Source organism: Barbus barbus (assembly GCF_936440315.1).
Source record: "Barbus barbus genome assembly, chromosome: 12".
NCBI classification, from domain to species: Eukaryota; Metazoa; Chordata; class Actinopteri; order Cypriniformes; family Cyprinidae; genus Barbus; species Barbus barbus.
The window spans coordinates 28,994,275-29,015,981 of NC_136740.1; the positions used below are offsets into that span (position 1 = coordinate 28,994,275).

Below are 21,707 nucleotides of genomic sequence, written 5' to 3' on the forward strand. Positions count from 1 at the left end.
CGATCGCATTTACTCTGTTTATACTATGGAGCGGTATTTACCACACATTTTACACGATCAGATGCTTGTCAGTGGTGCTCAGAATCTGTAAATTATTCGTTATCATCCTTAGGCATCTCTCCTTACTCTGTTTATGTGGTAAGAGAAATCGTATACACTTTAACAGGCTACAGCTAGCAAGGAGCTAACCATGTCCCTTTATTGGCTCGTGTTATTTTATTAGAACGCGTTATTTGCTTTCCGTGCCTTTCTGAATACAGACACCAACCCATCCCTGCTCTTCACATCCCCTGCACAGCCTGGAACATTATATTTATTTCCATCATCTGCCATTTTCGCTGTTGTCCTCGCTTGTTTCTTCACAATACCTGCAGAAGATTTACATACTGTAAGAAGGAGGAAACAATGGTGTTTGAGGCTCACTGTATGTAATTTCCATGTACAGAACTCTTATTATTCAACTATGCCAAGGTAAATACAGTTTTCCATTCTATGGCACCTTTAAGATGAATTGCTTGTTGAATGGAATTCGCTTTTGTCTACGTGAATAAATGTAAATGCTGAAGAGTTCAAAGATGTTCATAATGGTAATCAAGCTCCAAAAAGTTCCACATAAGGATACTGTATGGCTTCAGAATAAGTAATATGAACTACATTTTGTTGCTTGTTTGTCTTTTTTGAAGTATGGCAGCCTTGATCACTTTCAGCTGTTGTGGCTGCATGAAAAACAACTGCATTCTTCTCCATTTGCATTTATTTCATTTGAAGCCATGAAGGCAAGTCATTTTGGGTAATGACAGAATCCCCGTTTTTATCTGAACTGCTCCTTTAAAGAAAGCGTATGACCTCAGTGAAGATTTACATCAATTTACAGTAAATGGCTCTGCTAGCCCGACTTGCAAAGCTGAAATGTCATTTATTACCCGGATGGCACTGACCAAAGAGCCTGAGCTTTTTCTCCCTAGACTTGTAAGACGAATTATGGTTGCACGATGACACTGTACATCAAAGAAAGTTGATTCTCGGCGTGCAGAACATTGCTCGTCTGTGTGGCGAAGACACTTCAATGTTAAATGACTGGGCAGACACTATTTAGGAGAAGAAAGACAGGCCAATTACTCAAACGCACAGCGCTCACATCTGACCGAACTGCGTTATCCAATTAGCACGGTGCGCTCTGAAGGTTGAGTAAATAAGTGTGCTACGATCAGACTTGCATACAGAGCACCGTCTCACCAATCAGACTTTGAGCGTCTCCTTGATTCTGATGCGTTGTCACTTTGTGGTTAATCTGTATTTGACTACTGCCCCGTATCTCTGAAGCCGGCTGCTGAAAACAGAGAAATCTGCAGATATGCTTTAGCAATTTCCCATAATGCTTCATGAGAGACAAATGCATTCCTCACGCTCGCACTGAACTCTTTCATCAGGTCAAGAAAAGTATCTCTCGGCCATTTCTCATGCAAACGTATTTGCGTTTCTGCAGGTATTGCGAGAATGCGTTCTGAAAAGCGACATTGTTATCGTAGCTGCTAGCTAAGAAAAGGACAGAACGCAATTTTTCATTCCGACTCTTATCTTGACAATGTTTTGAAGTGGAGCCTCAGTTTATTGTTCATTTGTGTCTCCCTTGGATTGATTTTAAAGGGTCATGAAACTCTACAACACATTCTTTGAGAGGTTAAATGAACAGTTCACCCAAAAAAAATGAAACTTCTGGTATTATTTATCCACCTTCTTCTCCAAAGACATGATTTCCTCTCATGCATTGAGCACAAAAGGAGTAATTTTGCATTGTGCTAGTCACTCTTTTCCATGCAATTAAAGTGAAAGTGGCTGAAGCTTTGATGCTTTTGAAGCTTTTATGCTTCAAAAAAAGAAGCAAAATCACAATAAAATCATCAAAAAAGTAGTTCATACAACTTGTGTGATATATTCCTCTGTGTGAGGATCTCACTTAAGTCATTCTTCACTGATAATCCTAACCACTGCGATCGAATCACTGAGAACTGGATCAGTCCAGTTCATAAGTGAATCATAGCGTTTTCCAACTGCACCGAAAGCCTAAATCGACTGTGCCATTGGTGCCAATTGTTTTTAAAGTCTACTTAGGATGCAAATAGCCCGCCTTGTTGGCAAAGGCTATTTACACTAATTCCAACCACCAACGTGTGATTGGGCTAGTCAACAATAAATAAAGATTCTCATGCAGTATGTTTCAGTGGCGTAGATGGTAAGGAATGTGCTTTTTAGAAGCGATCGACCCGAGTTCGAACCCGCCTTTTGCCTAACTTTTTTTCTCCCTTTTCAAATCTCATATCGCATTGGAAAGGCATTGATTTTCAATAAAAATGAAGGAAATAATCAAAAAGTTGAAAATAAAAGCATCGGGTAGGGTTAGGGTAGGTGTGGGGAGTGCTTTATGTCCCAATAAGGTGGCATCCATTTAATAATTTGAATTACGCTCAATACGTTATTATTGTATACTGTTTTATAATGTACTACAATACTGAAGTGCAGATAATTGCCACTATTTGCAATAAGTAGTATAAATATATTTTAACAGTGTAAATAGCATATCGTTAAAAAATACTGCTATTTTCACTTGGTGTAAATAGAATCCATTGCTATTTTCACTTAGTGTAAATAGCATCTAATTGCTATTTACACTGAGTGTAAACAAGTGAAAGTGAAAGTGACGTGACATACTGCCAAGTATGGTAACCCATACTCAGAATATGTGCTCTGCATTTAACCCATCCAAGTGCACACACACATCAGTGAACACACACACACACACCGTGAACACACACCCGGAGCAGGGGACGCCCAGGGAGCAGTTGGGGGTTCGGTGCATTGCTCAAGGACACCTCAGTCATGGTATTGAAGGTGGAAGAGAGCGCTGTACATTCACTCCCCCCACCTACAACTCCTGCCAGACCTGAGACTCGAACTCGCAACCTTTCCCAGTAGCATCTATTGCTATTTGCACTTAGTGCAAGTAGCCGCTGCCTTTAAATAAAGCTTGGAGCTCAGACAGTTACTGTGTGCTTTCCTTCCCTCCAGGTTAACCTTTGTATCAAAACTGTGGTGAGAGCTGACCTGCAATAAAACAGCCATTTCATGACACATATCACAGTTAAGTTGTAATACATTGATTTTTTAACTTGTTTGGAGCATTAGCATAGCAGAAGCATGTAATTAGTTTGCCATGCTAGGAAGGATTTTCTTACAGGCATAGACAATAGAGTCTGTAATTGGTCAAATAATGAATTTTTTCCAATATTATGAGATATTATGTTTGCCAGAGTATGACATCGAGCTTTAATAACAAGCATGGGTTAAAATAAGCTATCAATTAAGATTTTTAGATTTCTGTGCAAAAGCACAATTAACTAATTGTCACACTGTAATTAAAGTCTCTAATCTGACTCATCAAACACGAGGTCAACTTTTAATTGGAGATATTGTTTCATCATTCTGGACGCTCTGTGTTTTCCTTCAGGTTGTGCTACTGCGAGTCGTGTGGTGCTATTTTGGGACGGCACATTCTGAACGGAAAAATGACAAATTGCAATGTCAGGCAGTGGTGGGATAAGTAACGTATCAAAGGCATCTGCTTGAATTGCTTTGATAAATGGATAAATGTGTTGAAATCGAGGGTCGCCAGAGGAAAGCTAAATATTTCCCTATTTGCCGGATACAAAACAAGTTACATACTGAGATGTCGGCTGCCAGGACCTTCCGACAAAATCTTTGCTGGAAAAAAATAAATCGCTGATTTAGATGCTGATACACAAAATCAGTTTAAAATTTGAAAGAAAAAAATCTTGCAGGGATACACTTTGAAACCTGATGAAAATCTTATGTGTACCTTTTCCTGTTTGACTCATACATAATATTTGCAAGTTTTGGCATGTAGTCCATCTGCTAGTGCACTCCTAAAAGTTCACAAAACTGACTTATAGTAGAGAAACATTTAAAATGTACGAAAACTGACATCAGTAGAAAGCCCAGTAGAAATAGTATGCATGTATCTACAGTAAATGTGTATGCATATATATATATATATTTTTTTTTTTTTTTTTTTTTTTTTATTGAAGGAAGAACAGGGTGACATTTTACTTACAAAGAGTTGACATAGTTTCTCTTAATTTTACTTTTTTCTTCTTATTATTATTATTAAATAATTTAATACTTATATTCAACAAATGCATGAAGTGACCATGAATAATTTTACATTTTCATTAAAAAAATCATTAGTGCTGTCATGCGATTACTCAGTTATATAAAGTTTTCGTTTACATAGTATGTGTGTGTGCTCTGTATATTTATTATGTATATATAAATACACACCCATGCATGTATATATTTAAGAAAAATGTTACGTTTTGTATGTTATGTTATGTGTATATATTAAATGTATTTATATATAATATAAATTATATGAATATAAATATATACATGTGAAGACATGTAAATATTTTCAAAATATATACTGTATGTGTGTATACTATATACATATGCATAATAAATATATATACATAATAAATATACACAGTACACACAGATATATTATGTAAATAAAAACTTATTTTGGATGTGATTAATCGTTTGACAGCACAAAAAAAATAATATATATATACTGTATATATATAGAAAACACAAACATTAAGCAGCATGATGGTTATGATGATACATTTCTTGAGCAGCAAATCAGCATATTAGAATGATTTCTGAAGGATCATGTGACACTGAAGTCTGGAGTAATGATGCTGGAAATTCTGCTTTGCATCACAGAAATAAACTACATTTTAAAATAAATTCAAATAGAAAACAGTTATTTCAAACTGTAATAATATTTTATGATATTACTATTTTATTGCAATTGTGATCAAACAAATGCAGCCTTTGGTGAGCAGAAGAGTCTTCTTTCAACAACATTTTATAAACCTTATAGATGACAAACCTTTGAACTTTAATGTATATATAACTAAATGCAAATTTAAAATTTCAAACATCCATCCATCTATCTATCTATCTATAGTGTCTATCTAAACAAGGTTTTATCAAACCCACATTCTGTGTTTGAATTGACACTTGAACTTTGCTGTTCTAGTTAAAAAATACAGATTATATGAATTTCTATTTCATCACATTCAACTTGGAAACCAATTCTACCTCAACTCAAATTCAAAAACTACTCCATTCTAAATTCAATTCTGAAGAGGAAAAGATCCTATTATTCTATTCGGTACAGACTTTAAGGGATGAGTATTATCTGACATTTTAGATAAAACACAGGCAGGAAACTCAGAGGAAGTCTGTCTTGAACCAAACCTCGCAGAGCAGCAGACATAATGGGGCTAGCACTCAATGGGACACAATAATTTCTCAAGGAGAAGGTAGATTGTTCAAAATAACACAATGTACTGTACTGACATCCTCTCATGGATCAACAACGACAGATACTGCTTGTTCCAGAGAGGCAATATGATTTTTTTTGGCTCTGAGTTGTGCTTCTTGTATTGGATGGTAATTCAAGAGCATCTATTACTTGATGGTAATGAAACAAAGGTTCTGCTGTTCTTTTATCGAAGCGCTTACCCAATACTCATAAATGTTTGAGTAATTCCGTTAAGCCCAAGAACAAGGTACAGCTGGCATCACTGCTTTTACATTCTTCAAAAGATTAATGCTTTAATAACTGCAAATGAAGTGCCATGTCTGCAGAGGAGGAAAAAACTATTGATTTACTTACAGCTTAGATAATGAAGGGCTAGCACTTATTCCACAATGAGTTTTTGCAAAGATTTGCTGTATTCAATCTAAGGTCTATTAAAGAGAGTATATAATGGAAAACTTTCAAATATTCAGTGACCAGACGGTACTTGTGGAAAATCACCTAAAATCTTGGTAAGAGAAGAGAGCACTGTGTTCATACACTGTTAGACATTTCAAAGGGTTTTTATAGTAACTTAAGTTACTATAATTAAGATTTACAGTAGCAAACTGTATTTGATTTACAGTTGCAAACTACTGTTTTACAGTATATTACTGTAAATAAAAACCAATTCATCAGTATACTACTGTAATTCATTCATTTTAATATAGATTTCATTAGATTTTATAATTTGTATATAGAATTCATTTTATTTTTATTCTACATAGGTACTACTGGCATTCAATTAAAACGGACACAATAATTACAAAATATCAAATTCTTTATTTAAAACATTGCATGTATAACACTTAAACAGTGGAACAGTGGAAAACTGGAACAGTGCATCTTCACCATTTCTCCTGTCTTAGGATGTTTTGCAGTGCATTATGTTGTGTACTCTGGATTTATCATCACAAAGAATCTTTAGGCAACAGAAACATAATGGGGTAAAAAAACAAGCAGCCAAAGAATACATAGCCATCTGCAAATCCCAGGTGCTGCTCCAAAACATGGCCACCACCTTTGCTCACCATCCACTTTGTTAGTGATAGAAATGTCTTCTCTGAAGAAAAGTAGAAATGGCACACTTTTAAAGGCAAACCTCATACAAAATACACAAATCTTTCAAAACCATAGTTGTTCTCTTACCATGAATTATCAGTCTCAGGGTGGCTGGCATGCTCATGTCTTTCTTGATGCTTCATTGCAGTTGCCTTTAACACGCAGATTAAAAAAAATGCAGTAAATCTTAAATTACATTAAAAACTATAACAAACTAATTCTAAAACTAAAGTCAGCAAGCCCTAAAACTTGTTTAACTCTCTGGTTGTGTTCGGACTCCAGTCACGCCCGTTGTGTTCCCGCTCAAAAATATTGGATTCAATCTTTTTGTCAACTTGTTTTCTTTCATTTAGGACTGGTTTTGTGTTTCTATTTGCTTCTGATTAATCGTAAGCCTCATTTATCTGAGAGTAGGTACCTCATTTTTTGAGTGAAAAAATAATTTTTTATGAATAATTTTCACAATATTAAACAAAAAATTATAAAAATTTGCATTTTGCATTGTAAAGTGTACTTTAATGTTTAATCAGGAAGTTTGCTTTTAAATGCTTTTATTTTGTACAAAATTGCAAAAAGTCACACTCGTGGTGTTCCCGGTCAAAAATGACCGGGCTCCAAACAATTGCTTATAAATTTACATTTACATTTATTCATTTAGCTGACGCTTTTATCCAAAGCGACTTACAATTGCTATATATGGCAGAGGTCGCACGCCTCTGGAGCAACTAGGGGTTAAGTGTCTTGCTCAGGGACACATTGGTGTCTCACAGTGCATTCGAACCCGGGTCTCTCACACCAAAGGCATGTGTCTTATCCACTGCGCCATCACCACCCCAAATCTGTCATTATGCTAGATTATCACCAAATATTGGATTCAATCTTTTTGTCAACTTGTTTTCTTTCATTTAGGACTGGTTTTGTGTTTCTATTTGCATCCGATTAATCGTAGGCCTCATTTATCTAAAAGTAGGCACCTCAGGAGACAACAGATGGACAGCAACAGGACAGGACACAGATAATAAAAGAATAATATACAAAAAGGCAATGTACAAAACAGCAAAAACACAATATATAATATAGACAATTGTGTGTGTACAGGTCTGATATGTGCAAATTTGAAATGAAAAAATAAGTATGTGTGATGAATAAATAATGTATAATAGCATTGTGTGTTTCACGTTTAATGTCAAGTGTTCATGAGATGGATTGCCTGAGGGAAGAAACTGTTTCTGTGTCTGGCCGTTCTGGTTCTCAGAGCTCTGTAGCATCGACCAGATGATAACAGTTCAAAGAGGGAGTGTGCTGGATGTGAGGGGTCCAAAGTGATTTTACCAGCCCTTTTGCTCACTCTGGATAAGTACAGTTCTTGGAGAGTGGGGAGGCTTGTACCAATGATTCGCTCAGCAGTCCGGACTACCCTCCGTAGTCTTCTGAGGTCAGATTTAGTAGCTGAGCTGAACCAGACAGTTATTGAAGTGCAGAGGATGGATTCAATGATGGCAGAGTAGAACTTTTTCAGCAAGTCCTGTGGCAGGTTGAACTTCCTCAGCTGCTGGGCCTTTTTCAAAATGGACTCAATGTGTTTTTTCCACTTCAGGTCCTGAGAAATTGTGGTGCCCAGGAATCTGAATGACTCCACTGCAGTCACAGTGCTGTTCATGATGGTGAGTGGGGGGAGAGCAGAGGTGGTTCTTCTAAAGTCCACGATCATCTCCACAGTTTTGAGCATGTTAAGCTCCATGTTGTTAAGACTGCACCAGACAGCAAGCTCCTAAACCTCCTGTCTGTAAGCAGACTCGTCACCGTCCTGAATGAGGCCGATCAATGTGGTGTCACCTGCAAACTTCAGGAGCTTGACAGAGGGGTCTTTAGATGTGCAGTCATTCGTGCAGAGGGAGAAGAGCAGCGGGGAGAGAACGCAGCCCTGAGGAGCTCCAGTGCTGATGGTGCGGGTGTTGGATGTGAATTTTCCCAGCCTCACAAGCTGCTGCCTGCCTGTCAGGAAGCTGGTGATCCACTGACAGATGGAGGTGGGGATGGAGAGCTGTGTCAGTTTATTCTGAAGGGTGAAGATGATGGTGTTAAAAGCAGAGCTGAAGTCTACGAACAGGATCCTCACATAAGTCCCTGGTCTGTCCAGATGCTGCAGGATGAAGTGCAGTCCCATGTTGACTGCATCATCCACAGACCTGTTTACTCTGTAGGCAAACTGCAAGGGGTCCAGTAAGGGTACAGTGGAGGCCTTCAGATAAGCCAAAACCAGTCTTTCAAATGATTTCATGGCCACAGACGTTAGAGCCACAGGTCTGTAGTCATTAAGTCCATTAATTTTGGGTTTCTTTGGGACGGGGATGATGGTGAAGCGTTTGAAGCATGAGGGGACTTCACACAGCTCCAGTGATCTGTTGAAGATCGGTGTGAAAATGGGGGCCAGCTGGTCAGCACAGATTTTTAGGCAGGCTGGTGACACACCGTCTGGGCCTGGTGCTTTCCTTCTTTTGTTCTTTCTGAAGACCTGGCGCAAGTCATCTTCACTTATCTGAATTGTAGGTGTGGGGGAGAGTGGGGTTGCTGGAGGTGTGAATGGTTATTTCATTTAATAATTAATTTAAAATGACAGTTTTTCTATTTTAATATTTTTTTAATGTGTGATTCATTCCTGTGATTGCAAAGCTGAATGTTGATGCATATATATTATTACTATTGGCACCCTTGGTAAATATGATCAAAGAAGGCTGTGAAAATTAATCTGCATTGTTAATCCGTTTGATCTTTTATTTTAAAAATTAACAAATATCTAACCTTTCATTGGAGAATAAGAATTTAAAATGAGAGGAAATATCATTATGAAATAAATGTTTTTTCTCAAATACACATTGGCCACAAATAACGGCACCCTTTTATTCAATACTCTTTGAGATCTCCATTTGCCAGTTTAACAGCTCTAAATTTTCTCCTATAATGCCTGATGATGTTAGAGATTCCCAGCTCCATATTGGTGGTGCTTCTCTTCAGTTCACCTCACTCATTTTCTACAGGGTTCAGGTCAGAGGACTGGCATGACCATTGCAGAAGCTTGGTTTTGTGCCCAGTGACCCATTTTTGTGTTGTTTTTGTGGTTTGTATTTGGATTATTGTACAGTTGGAAGATCCAAACATGGCCCATTATAAGATTTCAAACAGAGTCAGTCACTTATTGATTTTTTATCTGTTGGTATTTGATAGAATCCATGATGCCATGTGACTAAACAAGATGTCCAGGACCTCCAGCAGAAATAGGCCCACATCATCAAAAATACAGCAGTATATTTAATTGTACACATGCGGTACTTTTTATCCATGTGTGCACCAAACCCATCTTGAGTGTTTGCTGCTAAAAAGCTTTTAGTTTCATCTGAAGCCAGTCCCATTTGAAGTTACAGTCATGTCTGATAACTGAATATGCTGGAGTTTGTTTGTGGAGTTAGGAGGATTTTTATTGAAACCCTCCCAAACAGCATGTGGTGATGTAGGGGCTGTTTGACCATTTTTTTTAAAGGTTTTCTGACACCAAGACTCAACTATTTTCTGCAATTCACCAGAGTCTTTGGCCACTCAAACTCTCCTCCTCACTGTGCATTAGGACGATAAGACACACGTTCTCTTCCAGGCAGATTTATAACATTTTTATGTTGATTGGAACCTCTTAATTATTACCCTGATGTTGGAAATGGGAGGTTTCACTGCTCTAGCTTTTTTCTTAAAGCCACTTCACTAATTTGTGAAGCTCAATTATCAGAAATATATTCTTTGGTTTTTCTCGTTGTGATGGATGATAAAGGGAATTTGGACTTAGTTTTTTCTCCTATTTATATTCCTGTGAAACAGGAAGTCATGGCTGTATAATTTCATGTTCATAATCCCCCTGGGGTGCTCAAAATTGTAAATATGAATGGGAATATACTTCAGAGATATTTAATTCATAATAATTTATAGGGGGTGTCAATAATTGTGTCCAATGTGTATTTGAGAAAATAAATTTCTTTCATAATAAGATTTCCTCCCATTTTCAATTGTTTTAGTTCAATGAAAGGTTACATTTTTGTGATTTAAAAAAAAATAAAAGATCAAAAGGATTAATGATGCAGATTCATTTTTACAGGCTTTTTTGTTCATATTTATCAAGGATGTCAATAATTCTGTCCACCACTGTATGTATATATATATATACATATATATATATACATATATATATATATATATATATATATATATATATATATATATATATATATATATATATATATATATATATACACACTCACCTAAAGGATTATTAGGAACACTGTGGGGGCCATTTTAGTACAGTGAACTCATTGTCATGTTCAAGAAACCAATTTGAAATGATTCGAGCTTTGTGACATGGTGCATTATCCTGCTGGAAGTAGCCATCAGAGGATGGGTACATGGTGGTCATAAAGGGATGGCATTTAAACGATGCCCAATTGGCACTAAGGGGCCTAAAGTGTGCCAAGAAAACATCCCCCACACCATTACACCACCACCACCAGCCTGCACAGTGGTAACAAGGCATGATGGATCCATGTTCTCATTCTGTTTACGCCAAATTCTGACTCTACCATCTGATTGTCTCAACAGAAATCGAGACTCATCAGACCAGGCAACATTTTTCCAGTCTTCAACCGTCCAATTTTGGTGAGCTCGTGCAAATTGTAGCCTCTTTTTCCTGTTTGTAGTGGAGATGAGTGGTACCCGGTGGGGTCTTCTGCTGTTGTAGCCCATCCGCCTCAAGGTTGTGCGTGTTGTGGCTTCACAAATGCTTTGCTGCATACCTCGGTTGTAACGAGTGGTTATTTCAGTCAAAGTTGCTCTTCTATCAGCTTGAATCAGTCGGCCCATTCTCCTCTGACCTCTAGCATCAACAAGGCATTTTCGCCCACAGGACTGCCGCATACTGGATGTTTTTCCCTTTTCACACCATTCTTTGTAAACCCTAGAAATGGTTGTGCGTGAAAATCCCAGTAACTGAGCAGATTGTGAAATACTCAGACCGGCCAACCATACTCAACAACCATGCCACGCTCAAAATTGCTTAAATCACCTTTCTTTCCCATTCTGACATTCAGTTTGGAGTTCAGGAGATTGTCTTGACCAGGACCACACCCCTAAATGCATTGAAGCAACTGCCATGTGATTGGTTGATTAGATAATTGCATTAATGAGAAATTGAACAGGTGTTCCTAATAATCCTTTAGGTGAGTGTATATATATATATATATATATATATATATATATATAAATAAAATATCCAAAGTTTTCACTGACCAATGTAAATGTGTTTTGTAAATATGAACAAATTTTATCTTTGACAGCTGCAACGCATTCCAAAAAAGTTGGGACAGAGGCAAAATAAAAGTGAAAAAGTTATAGAATATCCATGTTAAACTGTTTTGAAACAGTTCACAGTAAGCAGGGGAATTGGTAATGGGTCATTGTATCATGTTTGGGAATAAAAGGAGCATCTCAGTCTTTGCAAGCAAAACTGGATCATGGCTCATCGCTTTGTACTAAATTTCATGAGAGAAGTGTCAAACAAATAAAAAAAATCACATTTCGCAATACAAAATTGCAAAGAATTTAGGTCTTTCACCAAGTACCATACATAATATTGTGAAAAGATTAAAGGAATCCAGAGAAATCACTGTACATGTAGGGCATGGCAGGAAACCTCAGTTGAATGTGTTTGACCTCTGAGCCCTCAGATGGCATTGTCATGCTACGGTGTTAAATATAGCCACATGGGCTCAGGAGTAATTCAGAAAACCACTGTTATTTACCACAACCTGCTGCTGTATCAAGAAATGCAACTTGAATATCTACTCTAGGAGAAAGCTATACATCAATTCTATGCAGTGATGCAGTGATCTTCTCTGGGCCACAGCTCATCTCAGATAGTCAAAAAGACAGTGAAAATGTGTGCTGTACTCAGATGAGTCCACATTCAACTTATTTATGGGATAAATTAATTTCGAGTTCTCAGTCCCCAAGACCAAAGGGACCATATAGACTTTCATTAGCGGCAGAAGCAAAAGCAAACGTCTGTCATGGTATGGGGGTGCAGCAGAGCAAACGGTATGGGTGACTGGGATATGTGCAAAGGTACCATTGACATATATTGGCATATATTGGGATTGTACAGAGACATATACTGCCATCAAGACGATGTCTTTCATGGGAAGTCCATGGTTATTATATCAAGACAATGCCAGGTCTCATTCTGCATTTGCTACAACAGTGTGGTTTCGTAGACAGAGTGAATGTGCTAGACTGGCCAGCAGATATGACTCCTGTTGAAAATGTATGGCTCATCATGAAAAGGAGAATCAGACAACGGCCATCACAGACTGCTGAGCTTCCGACGTCTTCTATCAAGCTAGACTGGACAAAAACTTTAACAATTAGTATCCCCAATTCCCAAACAATGAAACATTGTAATTAAAAGCAAGGTTGATGTGACACTGTTAAACATGACTATGTCCCAACTTTTTTGGAGTGTGTTGCAGCCATCAAAATAAAAAAAAATTGTTTATTTTACAAAATACATTTACATTGGTCAGTGAAAACTTTGGAAATCTTTTGTCAATTAAATGAAAGTTAAAAAGAATGAACAAATCACAGATTCTTGATTTTATTGCATTTTACAAAATTTCCCAACTTCCCAACAATGTCCCAACTATACATTTTTAAACATTTACAGGTACCTATGACCAAAAATAAATAAATACAACTCTAATTTTCTGATCTTTCTATTAAAGAGTCCTGTATCAATGCATCATGATGTTCACAAAAATATTAAGTAAAACAACTGTTGTCATCACTGATAATATTAAGAAATGTTTCTTAAGCGGCAAATCAGCATATTAGAATTTCACATTATCACTATTACTGCAATTAAATACAGCCTTGGTGAGCATAGGAGATCAAAAAAAAAAAAAATCTCTTTCATTTTTCAAAATCAAAATGCATTACTCAATTATTTCCAAACTGTATTACAAAAGTAAAGCCATCTATATCCAGTGAAAAATATCAATAAACCTAAAAATATCTGATTTAGGTCAGCAACTAAAGAGAGTTCTCAATAACATAGTAAGCAAGCAGAAGCAGTTATGTTCACGTTTGCTGATGTTATCAGTTGCAATTGTCATCTAATGAGGCTTTTCTCTTCTTGGATGATTGTGAGAAGCGTTTGCCTTAATTTTGACTGACAGTTGTAGTAGATGTTAATCATGGTCATTTAACAATTTCTCTAAAGGAGAAAAGATAATGCTTTGCATTGTCATTCTAGCTCATGCAAGCATAACATTGCAACTATTTTACTGAAAATCTCAATTCATTATAAAGTTTGTAAGTTAGCAACAGTAACCAAGGGGGGGGTGGAGCTTACCAAAGAGTCAACTGATTTTTACAGAAACACTTTCCAGCATCAAAATCAATCATGTGTTGTATTGTACCACTTCCTAAATCATCTCTGACACCGAATACAAATGGATGTATTCTGAGGAAAACAAACACTTTGGCAAAAAAAAAAACAACAACAATTCCGACATCTGGCATTTTAATAGAGGGATTATTGAGGAAATGGCATGACAAGTGCAATGTGTCGCTTATTTTGCAATCTGTTCAGCCAGTGAAGCGTCGGTTTTTGGATTCAGAGTTTGTGATGCCCAGATTGGCATAAAATAAACACTTTCAATCATGGTAATTGCTACGAGTGAATTCCAGCTACCTGAATGCAGGGGGTCTGCTGATTTGGTTCCTAGCTTGTGGAGAGATTCACTGCAATAATTGGTTTACCCTTTAATTAGAGGAGAGTTAGTGTAGGTTAATTTTGTGAGTTTGTAAGCATTAAGAAGAGTTTTGGCCCCATGTAATGCTAGTAATCAGGTCTATAATTCACAAAATGAACACTGTGTATGACTGCAGCAGCTACAAAGCTCTCTGAAATACTATTTTTCTTTGAGGAAATTGTGGGAAAACATTCAGTATTCATAGAGTATATAATAGAAAAACTTCAAATGCTCAGTAATCAGACAATACAACCAGATAATATTCTAAACTTTTTAAATAACTTTTATTTGAGGAAACCACTTGTTTCATTTTATTCTGCACACTCTTTTCACATAAAAACATTTCAACACAAATACATGTTTCAACCTAATTATAATTGTGATCACATACATTCATTACATATATTAAGTGTATTTAATGGGAAAACTTTTAATGCTCAGTGACTAGATGGTACCTAAGTAATGATGCTATTTTTGTCTCTTATATTACTTTTTTTTATGTGTTTGTGTGTGTGTGTGTGTGTATTTTTTTTTTATGTCAGATAAGAACACCAATTAATATTAAGTAGAAAAATATTTTTTTTTTTTAAAGAGTAATATAATATAATGGGGAAATAGTATAATATAATATAATCTGCTAATATAATCTGCTAAAAGCGTATGATAAATGATTAAATGTAAATGTAAATATGTATAATATAATATAATATAATATTAGTAACAATACAGTATAATATAGTAATACAATATAATGGGAAAACCTGGCTGTTCCAAAATTAATAATGCTAAACTGTATAACTGACTATTATTCAAGGAAACCACTAGTTTGATATATACCTCTCATATTACTCTGAGTTTTAATATTTTCTTTTACGCGAGATGAAAGTGCAAATTATTATTTCATGCCTACTTAAAAAGCCAAATGAATTTTAAAAAGCAGGATCATGTAGTTTCTACATATATAAAAAAGTATATAACAGAAAAAAAATGTCAAATGCTCAGCAACCAGACAGCACCTGCAGATAATATGGTCAACTTTATAATTAGATAATTATTCCAGGAAACTAGTTTCATGTCTGTCAAATTACTCTGTGCTCTCTTTTCACAAAAACATCTGAACTCAAATCCATATTTCATTCCCACTTATTAATTTGAAAATAGGTAGAAAAAGCAGAATCATGCATATTTAATACACATAAAAGATTATATAATAGAAAAAAATATATATGAAATTATATACCAGATGGTACTAAAATGAATAATGCTATCTTAATAATTGACTATTATTCCAGGAAACCACTAGTTTCATGCTTCTCATACAATCTGTGCTCTCTTTTCAGATAAATAAAATAAACTCAAATACTTCATGACCACTTTTTTTAAAAAATAAATAGAAAAGGCAGGGTCATGTACGTACAAAATAAATACAAGACCCTTTCAGTCCCCTTCAGCCTGTCTGGGTTTATTTTGTGAGATTGACCAGCTGAATGTACATTATTCTTTCTTACACAGCCTCTCCTTAGCTGACATATTTCTTATTGAAACAGGAAGTTGGGCTGAGACATATCGAAGGGCTCCCTTACCTTTTTATAGCCAATAGGCTTTAGTCGATGTCACAGCCATGAATCATGATTTGTTAGCTCTTGCTGGTCAGCAGCAGGTGGTATCAGTGGGAAGGACATTCTCATTTTACAGAGACAATTTGCATACACCCCTGAAACTATGTCATCAAGATTTCTGCTCTGTTTTCCAGAACGAGTAAGACTGTGAACTTCAGATGCGTACTGTACATATCTAAAAATCAATTGTGCCAACTTCAAGCATAACTAACAGTCTCAAAACAAACAGACATGCACAAAACTCTTGATTTCAATCAATGAGTGCTTACCTTGTCCTGAAGTTTGCAGGATGAGGATGTCCATCATATAAAGATAAAAAGTCATATTCTTCCTCCACAGCGAAGGACTGAAAAACTATATGAATTCTGCTCCTCTCCTCGGCTACAATAACCCACGTACAGTTCGCTCCGTTCGGGTATCCGTGAGGAAAACCTGGACTTTCTATGGTCCCATTTTTCCCTTTTAATGTCCCACCACATGTATAAATGAAACCTTTAAAAAGAGAGAAAGAGAAAGAAGAAAATATGAGTCCATAATTGCCTTAATCCACCAAAAGAAAAATAACAAATATCTTGCAAGTCAACATGAAACATTTGCAACCATGTTTACTCCTGTAGTGTGATCTATTACTAAGTGAAACAGGACATTCAATTCTAATAAAGGTAGGATGATTGATTTTATCCATGAGATTTTGACCTTTCAGTAAGCCCCGCCGCCTTGGTTACTGTTGCTACTCAGACATGATTTACAGAGCATTCCATTGGAATGAATTTGAGATTTCCCGGGTTCATTGGAATTTAGAACGTTAAGGGCAGTTTTAAGAAGTGAATCAATGGCCGATACATATCCTGTTTCACTGTGAAATACACCAAATTATGGAAGTAAAATGGTTTGTGAACTGCATTTCCTGTTGTAAGTCTTCCTAGTTATGACAGAACAATTTCTGAGCAATACAGGAAGAGAAAGAGAAGAAAATATGAGTCTATAACTGCCATAACCAACAAAAAGAAATAAAAATCACAAATGCCTTGCAAGTCAACATGAATCATTGCACCCTTTACTTCTGTACTGTGAGGTATTTCCAAAGATCTTTGACTATAATAAAGATAGAATGATTGATTTTATCCATTGTCTATAACTGTCATATCCTACAAAAGTCAATAATTAACATTTGCAATTAGTTTTACTTCTGTAATGTGATGTAATACTAAGTAAAACAGGATATTAAATTCTAATAAAGGTAGGATGACTGATTTTATCTATCATAAATTGACTTTTCACTAAACTTAGTCTCACATAACCAGATCTTCAGACTGATGGCAGAAGGTCTGGGAATCTTGGCCGCTTTGAATGGCCAAGGACCGCCCAAGAAGCCATATAACTGACAGGTAAAGCAACCAATCACGTTTCGTATTGTGCCACATCATATTTATGGGCACGGAAATGTCAGATGACTACTTCGAAACTCTTGAAGTGTTTCCAATTTTGTGTGCCATATGCATCAAATGTTCAGCCAACGGTCCGTGAGCATGACGTCTGAGGCTAAGATGAAACATTTGCAACCAGTTTTACTTTTGTATTTTGACATATTTCTAGAAATCATTGACTAATAAATGTATGATGATTGATTTTATTCATCAGAAACTGACTTTTCCCTAAATTCCGCCGCCTTTGTTTCTGTTGCTACTCAAGATTTACAGAGCATTCCATTGGAATGAATTGGTGATTTCCCAGTTCATTGGAACTTTATGGGCAGTTTTAAGAATTAAATCAATTCCTGACACATACAAATGAATTATTTCTAGCATATTCTGTTTCACTGTTAAATACACCAAATTATGGAAGTGAAATGGTTTGAGAAGTGCATTTTACACTGTAAGCCTCCTTAGAAATGACAAACCATTCTCTGAGCAATACAGAAAGAAAAAGAAGAAAATGACTCCATAACTGCCATAACCTACAAAAGTCTATATGAAACATTTGCAACTGGTTTTACTTCTGAAATATGATGTAATACTAAGTGAAACTAAATATTCCGCTCTAATAAAAGATAGAATGATTTATTTTATCCATCATAAATTGACTTTTCACTAAACCCCGCTCTCCTTGGTTACTGTTGCTTCTCAGATTTACAGAACATTGCATTTGAATTAAATGGAGATTTCAAAGTTCATTGGAATGTTACATACATTTTTCCCAATCGAATCCATTCCTGATGCAAAAAAAATCAATTATTTCTCACATACTCTACTTAACTGTGAAATATACCATATTATGGAAGTAAAATGGTCTGTGATCTAGATTTCTCATTATAAGTTATGTCAGAGCAATCTCTGAGCAATACAATTATCCTCTGGGAGTTGTTTATAAAGCTAGTTAGCATTCCTCTCTGAGCTTAAAACAGCAGCAGAAACATTTCTCAACTCTCTGAAAAAGAAAAACAACTGGTGACATCTGACATCATAATCACATTAGTCAAATCATGCCAGTTTGTGCGCTGATGACCGTAATGGTTCAGTTGTGACATGAATTACTATAACTGTGCGAATGTTTGAGTCACCATCGTCAGATGGCTGCTCTCTGAGACGTTAGGGGTTTCATTTAATGACCGTTCCTCCCATCCGCCATCGTGGGTGTGCATCTACCACCTGCTACACACAAATTAGTAAGGCTTTTTATGCATCAACCAGAGCAAATAGACTGGTAATGACAACCAGCATTAATTGAGCTTTTCCATTTATCCCCTTCCGCTTCCTTTAAGGCGTAATTAGCTTTGCGGACTCCCTGAGATCAAGGATCTTTGCTCTCCCATCTTTTTTCTTTTTCCTCACTCTTGAATGAATTCAGAAGGGAATGGCCTGCATTGACTAATAGCCACCGTTTTCAGATCTGACACAATCACTCCACACATCCACCGTCACCTCAAAAGAACAGCAAAGAGAAGTGCATAAAGAATGCATAAAAAAGACACTTTTGTCAATTAAGCACGTTTTCTTCAAAATTATTATTAGTATGACATACTGACATTTTACTTTTGACTGGGATTCTCATTAGATTGTCATTACTGCAACACCATGTCCATAAGTGTTTGACCCAACGAGCAACCATTTGGTTTCTATATACATGGAATCACTCCTAATATAACCACGCCCACTCTGAAATCTCATTGGCTCAGAATCACACTCCATCATAACTGCACATCAAATATGTTCTAATTGATTATGTTTGTTGCATTGCTTTTTTGCTTTCAGTGAAGACAAACAAACCGCTTATCACTGGAACATTATTGCAGCCGTGTAACAAAATTGTTCAGAAAGTAAATGCTCAACAAACTGAATGATTACAGGCAGGTGCATATGAAATTGAAACATCATGAAAAGAAAAGAGAAAAATCCCACACACTACAGTAGCTTGCAAAAACAGTCATTATATTGCAACACTGCAGTTATGCAATACCTGATGAAGGATGTGAGGCTCAAACATTGCAATATATTAATTGTTTTTGTAAGCTATTGAAGTGTGCAAATACTACATCAGGATATATAAATAATTTACAATTCAAATATGTCATTATTATCTCATTACAGTAATGATTATAAGGAGAGATTAGCATGCATATGTAAAACAGGCATAATTTTCTAATTTTCAAAAAAATTATTTACTTCTTCCTAGGGGATTTTGAAGTGATGTATGATCCGGACATGTTCTTAACAGGTGTGTGTGATTCATCAGACATGCAACACACAGAGAGAACTCTAAATTGATATTTCAATTTAGACACACTAAAATAATTCCATCTGATGGGGAAATAAAAAATTACATTTGTATTGGAGAGAATCATAATCCATTTCAAATAATGCAACAATTAGAGCAAAAACTGGCTTCTAGCTGTTTCCCACAAATAAAAAACTGTGAAATACTCCAGAATGTACGGTCATGTCTCTAAAGTCCCTGTCATTAAAATTGGGATCGAGTTAAGCAATAAGGTAAAAGAGGCAGTGTAATACTGCAAATAATCATGGCTAAAGGCTATCATTAGGAATGGCGCACAACAACAGCGGGCTCCTTCATTAGGATATAATAGCTTGATATAAATGCACCAATGAATACATTTTAAAAAGGATCACACAATACTGTGGGATAAGGTATCGCAATATATTAATATAAAATTGCATACTGATAGGTACAATCCTATAACTAACATCTGCTATGGAAACTGTGCACTGAACTGATTGTTGCCATGACGTATTCAATTTAGCTTTGATGGAACCCGTACTAAATCAGCAACTAGAACCAGTACAATCTATTTTAAAAGGTTGATTATAAAGCAATGAAAAAGAAAAGTCAGGGCCATGTCTGTTGCATCACTATTGCATTATATTTGGTTCTCAAAATGACTTGGAAAAATACAGAAAATCCATGTTCAAAAAGCCAAGAACCCATTGGTTTCTGCCCAGAGGCTCGACATCAAACAAAAATTTACAGACAGCACCAAAGTCTTTTGCAAATCCTGCCAGTGCCCAATCTCTTTTATCACAAACCTTTTATGGCTAATTTAAAAAAAAACAAAAAAAAAAAACACATGAGACTGAAAAACACATCCCAGCAAGTACAAAACGTTTTTCTAACTTCTCAATTTGATTGCAGTTAGGTTACGTCACAGTACGACATTTAAAAACCTTCTAGAGACCACATCAGAGATAAAACAAGAAATGCTGTGTAGTTTAGAGTACATACGGATTACCAAGGAAGTCTTAGATTTTAAGAATTTAGTTGCAAATGCATCTTAAAGTTCAACATCAGAATTACATGCAATGCATTTTTCTACAAGAACAAAAGTAGACTGCACTATAACATTTGTCAATGATTTTGACTGTTTTATTTGACTAAGCTCTAGTGTCAAAGTGACCTAATTACGAATAATTGTTCTAATAATTGTGTAATCTCCACATCTATAGACCAAAATGAGATCTAAATCAGAAAACAGTGAAAATACTATCCACAACCCAAGCCGCATGATGTAATAAAGTCCATAAGAGGCAATAAGTTACAGTGACTTTACCACGATTCACAGATAAAATCATTGTACTGCACTTACTAAAATGGATTATTGCCAATATTAAATCTTAATGTTTATTATTATTAATAATAATAATAATCCTACTGTAGGTGATACTGTAGTTATGTACCCTTGGGGTATTAACAGAATTCAAAATAATTTCCACACTCATCCAATCTGAACTTCGGGGCAGAATGCACCATGTTCATCTGCACGCTTCAGCGGGGGGCCGTAACATCTATGCAGCTGTGGTGGAAAGAGTCATTCTGCCTGGATAATGCTAAACCATTAATTTCTTCAGGCAGCTGCAATTGGAGGTAATCATGACCAAAATCAGCCTTTGTCTCCATTCTCAGTGTCACATCACGAGGTGATTTCGGTCCTTGACCGCCCTTAGTCTAGACAGAGAAGGCACAGGATAGACTCTTAGAAGTGAGGGTTATTTCTGAAGCGTCATCAAGCCCTTTGCACAGCCATTTGTCATTCGGTTTTAAAGGCAGAGCACAAAACTCATATCTTTTTTTTTTTATCTGACACAAGTACTACAGTCTGAGGCCAATACTCAAACTCAACACTACTATTAAACAACAATTTTGTAAATAAGGCTAAAAGGGTGCCATTTAATATTAAAAAGCAATTATTGACATCAAGTAAGCCTTAAATGTAAATGGTAAGAC

The 21,707-nt window shown here is 36.0% G+C and overlaps 1 protein-coding gene across 1 annotated transcript in view; it reads right to left on the reverse strand.

Moving 5' to 3' along the window:
- Positions 1 to 21,707, reverse strand: part of csmd3a (CUB and Sushi multiple domains 3a) — a gene marked incomplete at both ends in the record, with an annotated part of 275,340 nt that overhangs the window by 238,971 nt on the left and 14,662 nt on the right. Inside the window, one exon of the mRNA XM_079429665.1 lies at positions 16,241 to 16,463. Within this exon, the coding sequence (XP_079285791.1) occupies positions 16,241 to 16,463 (223 nt within the window). The remainder of the gene's footprint in view (positions 1 to 16,240; positions 16,464 to 21,707) is intronic.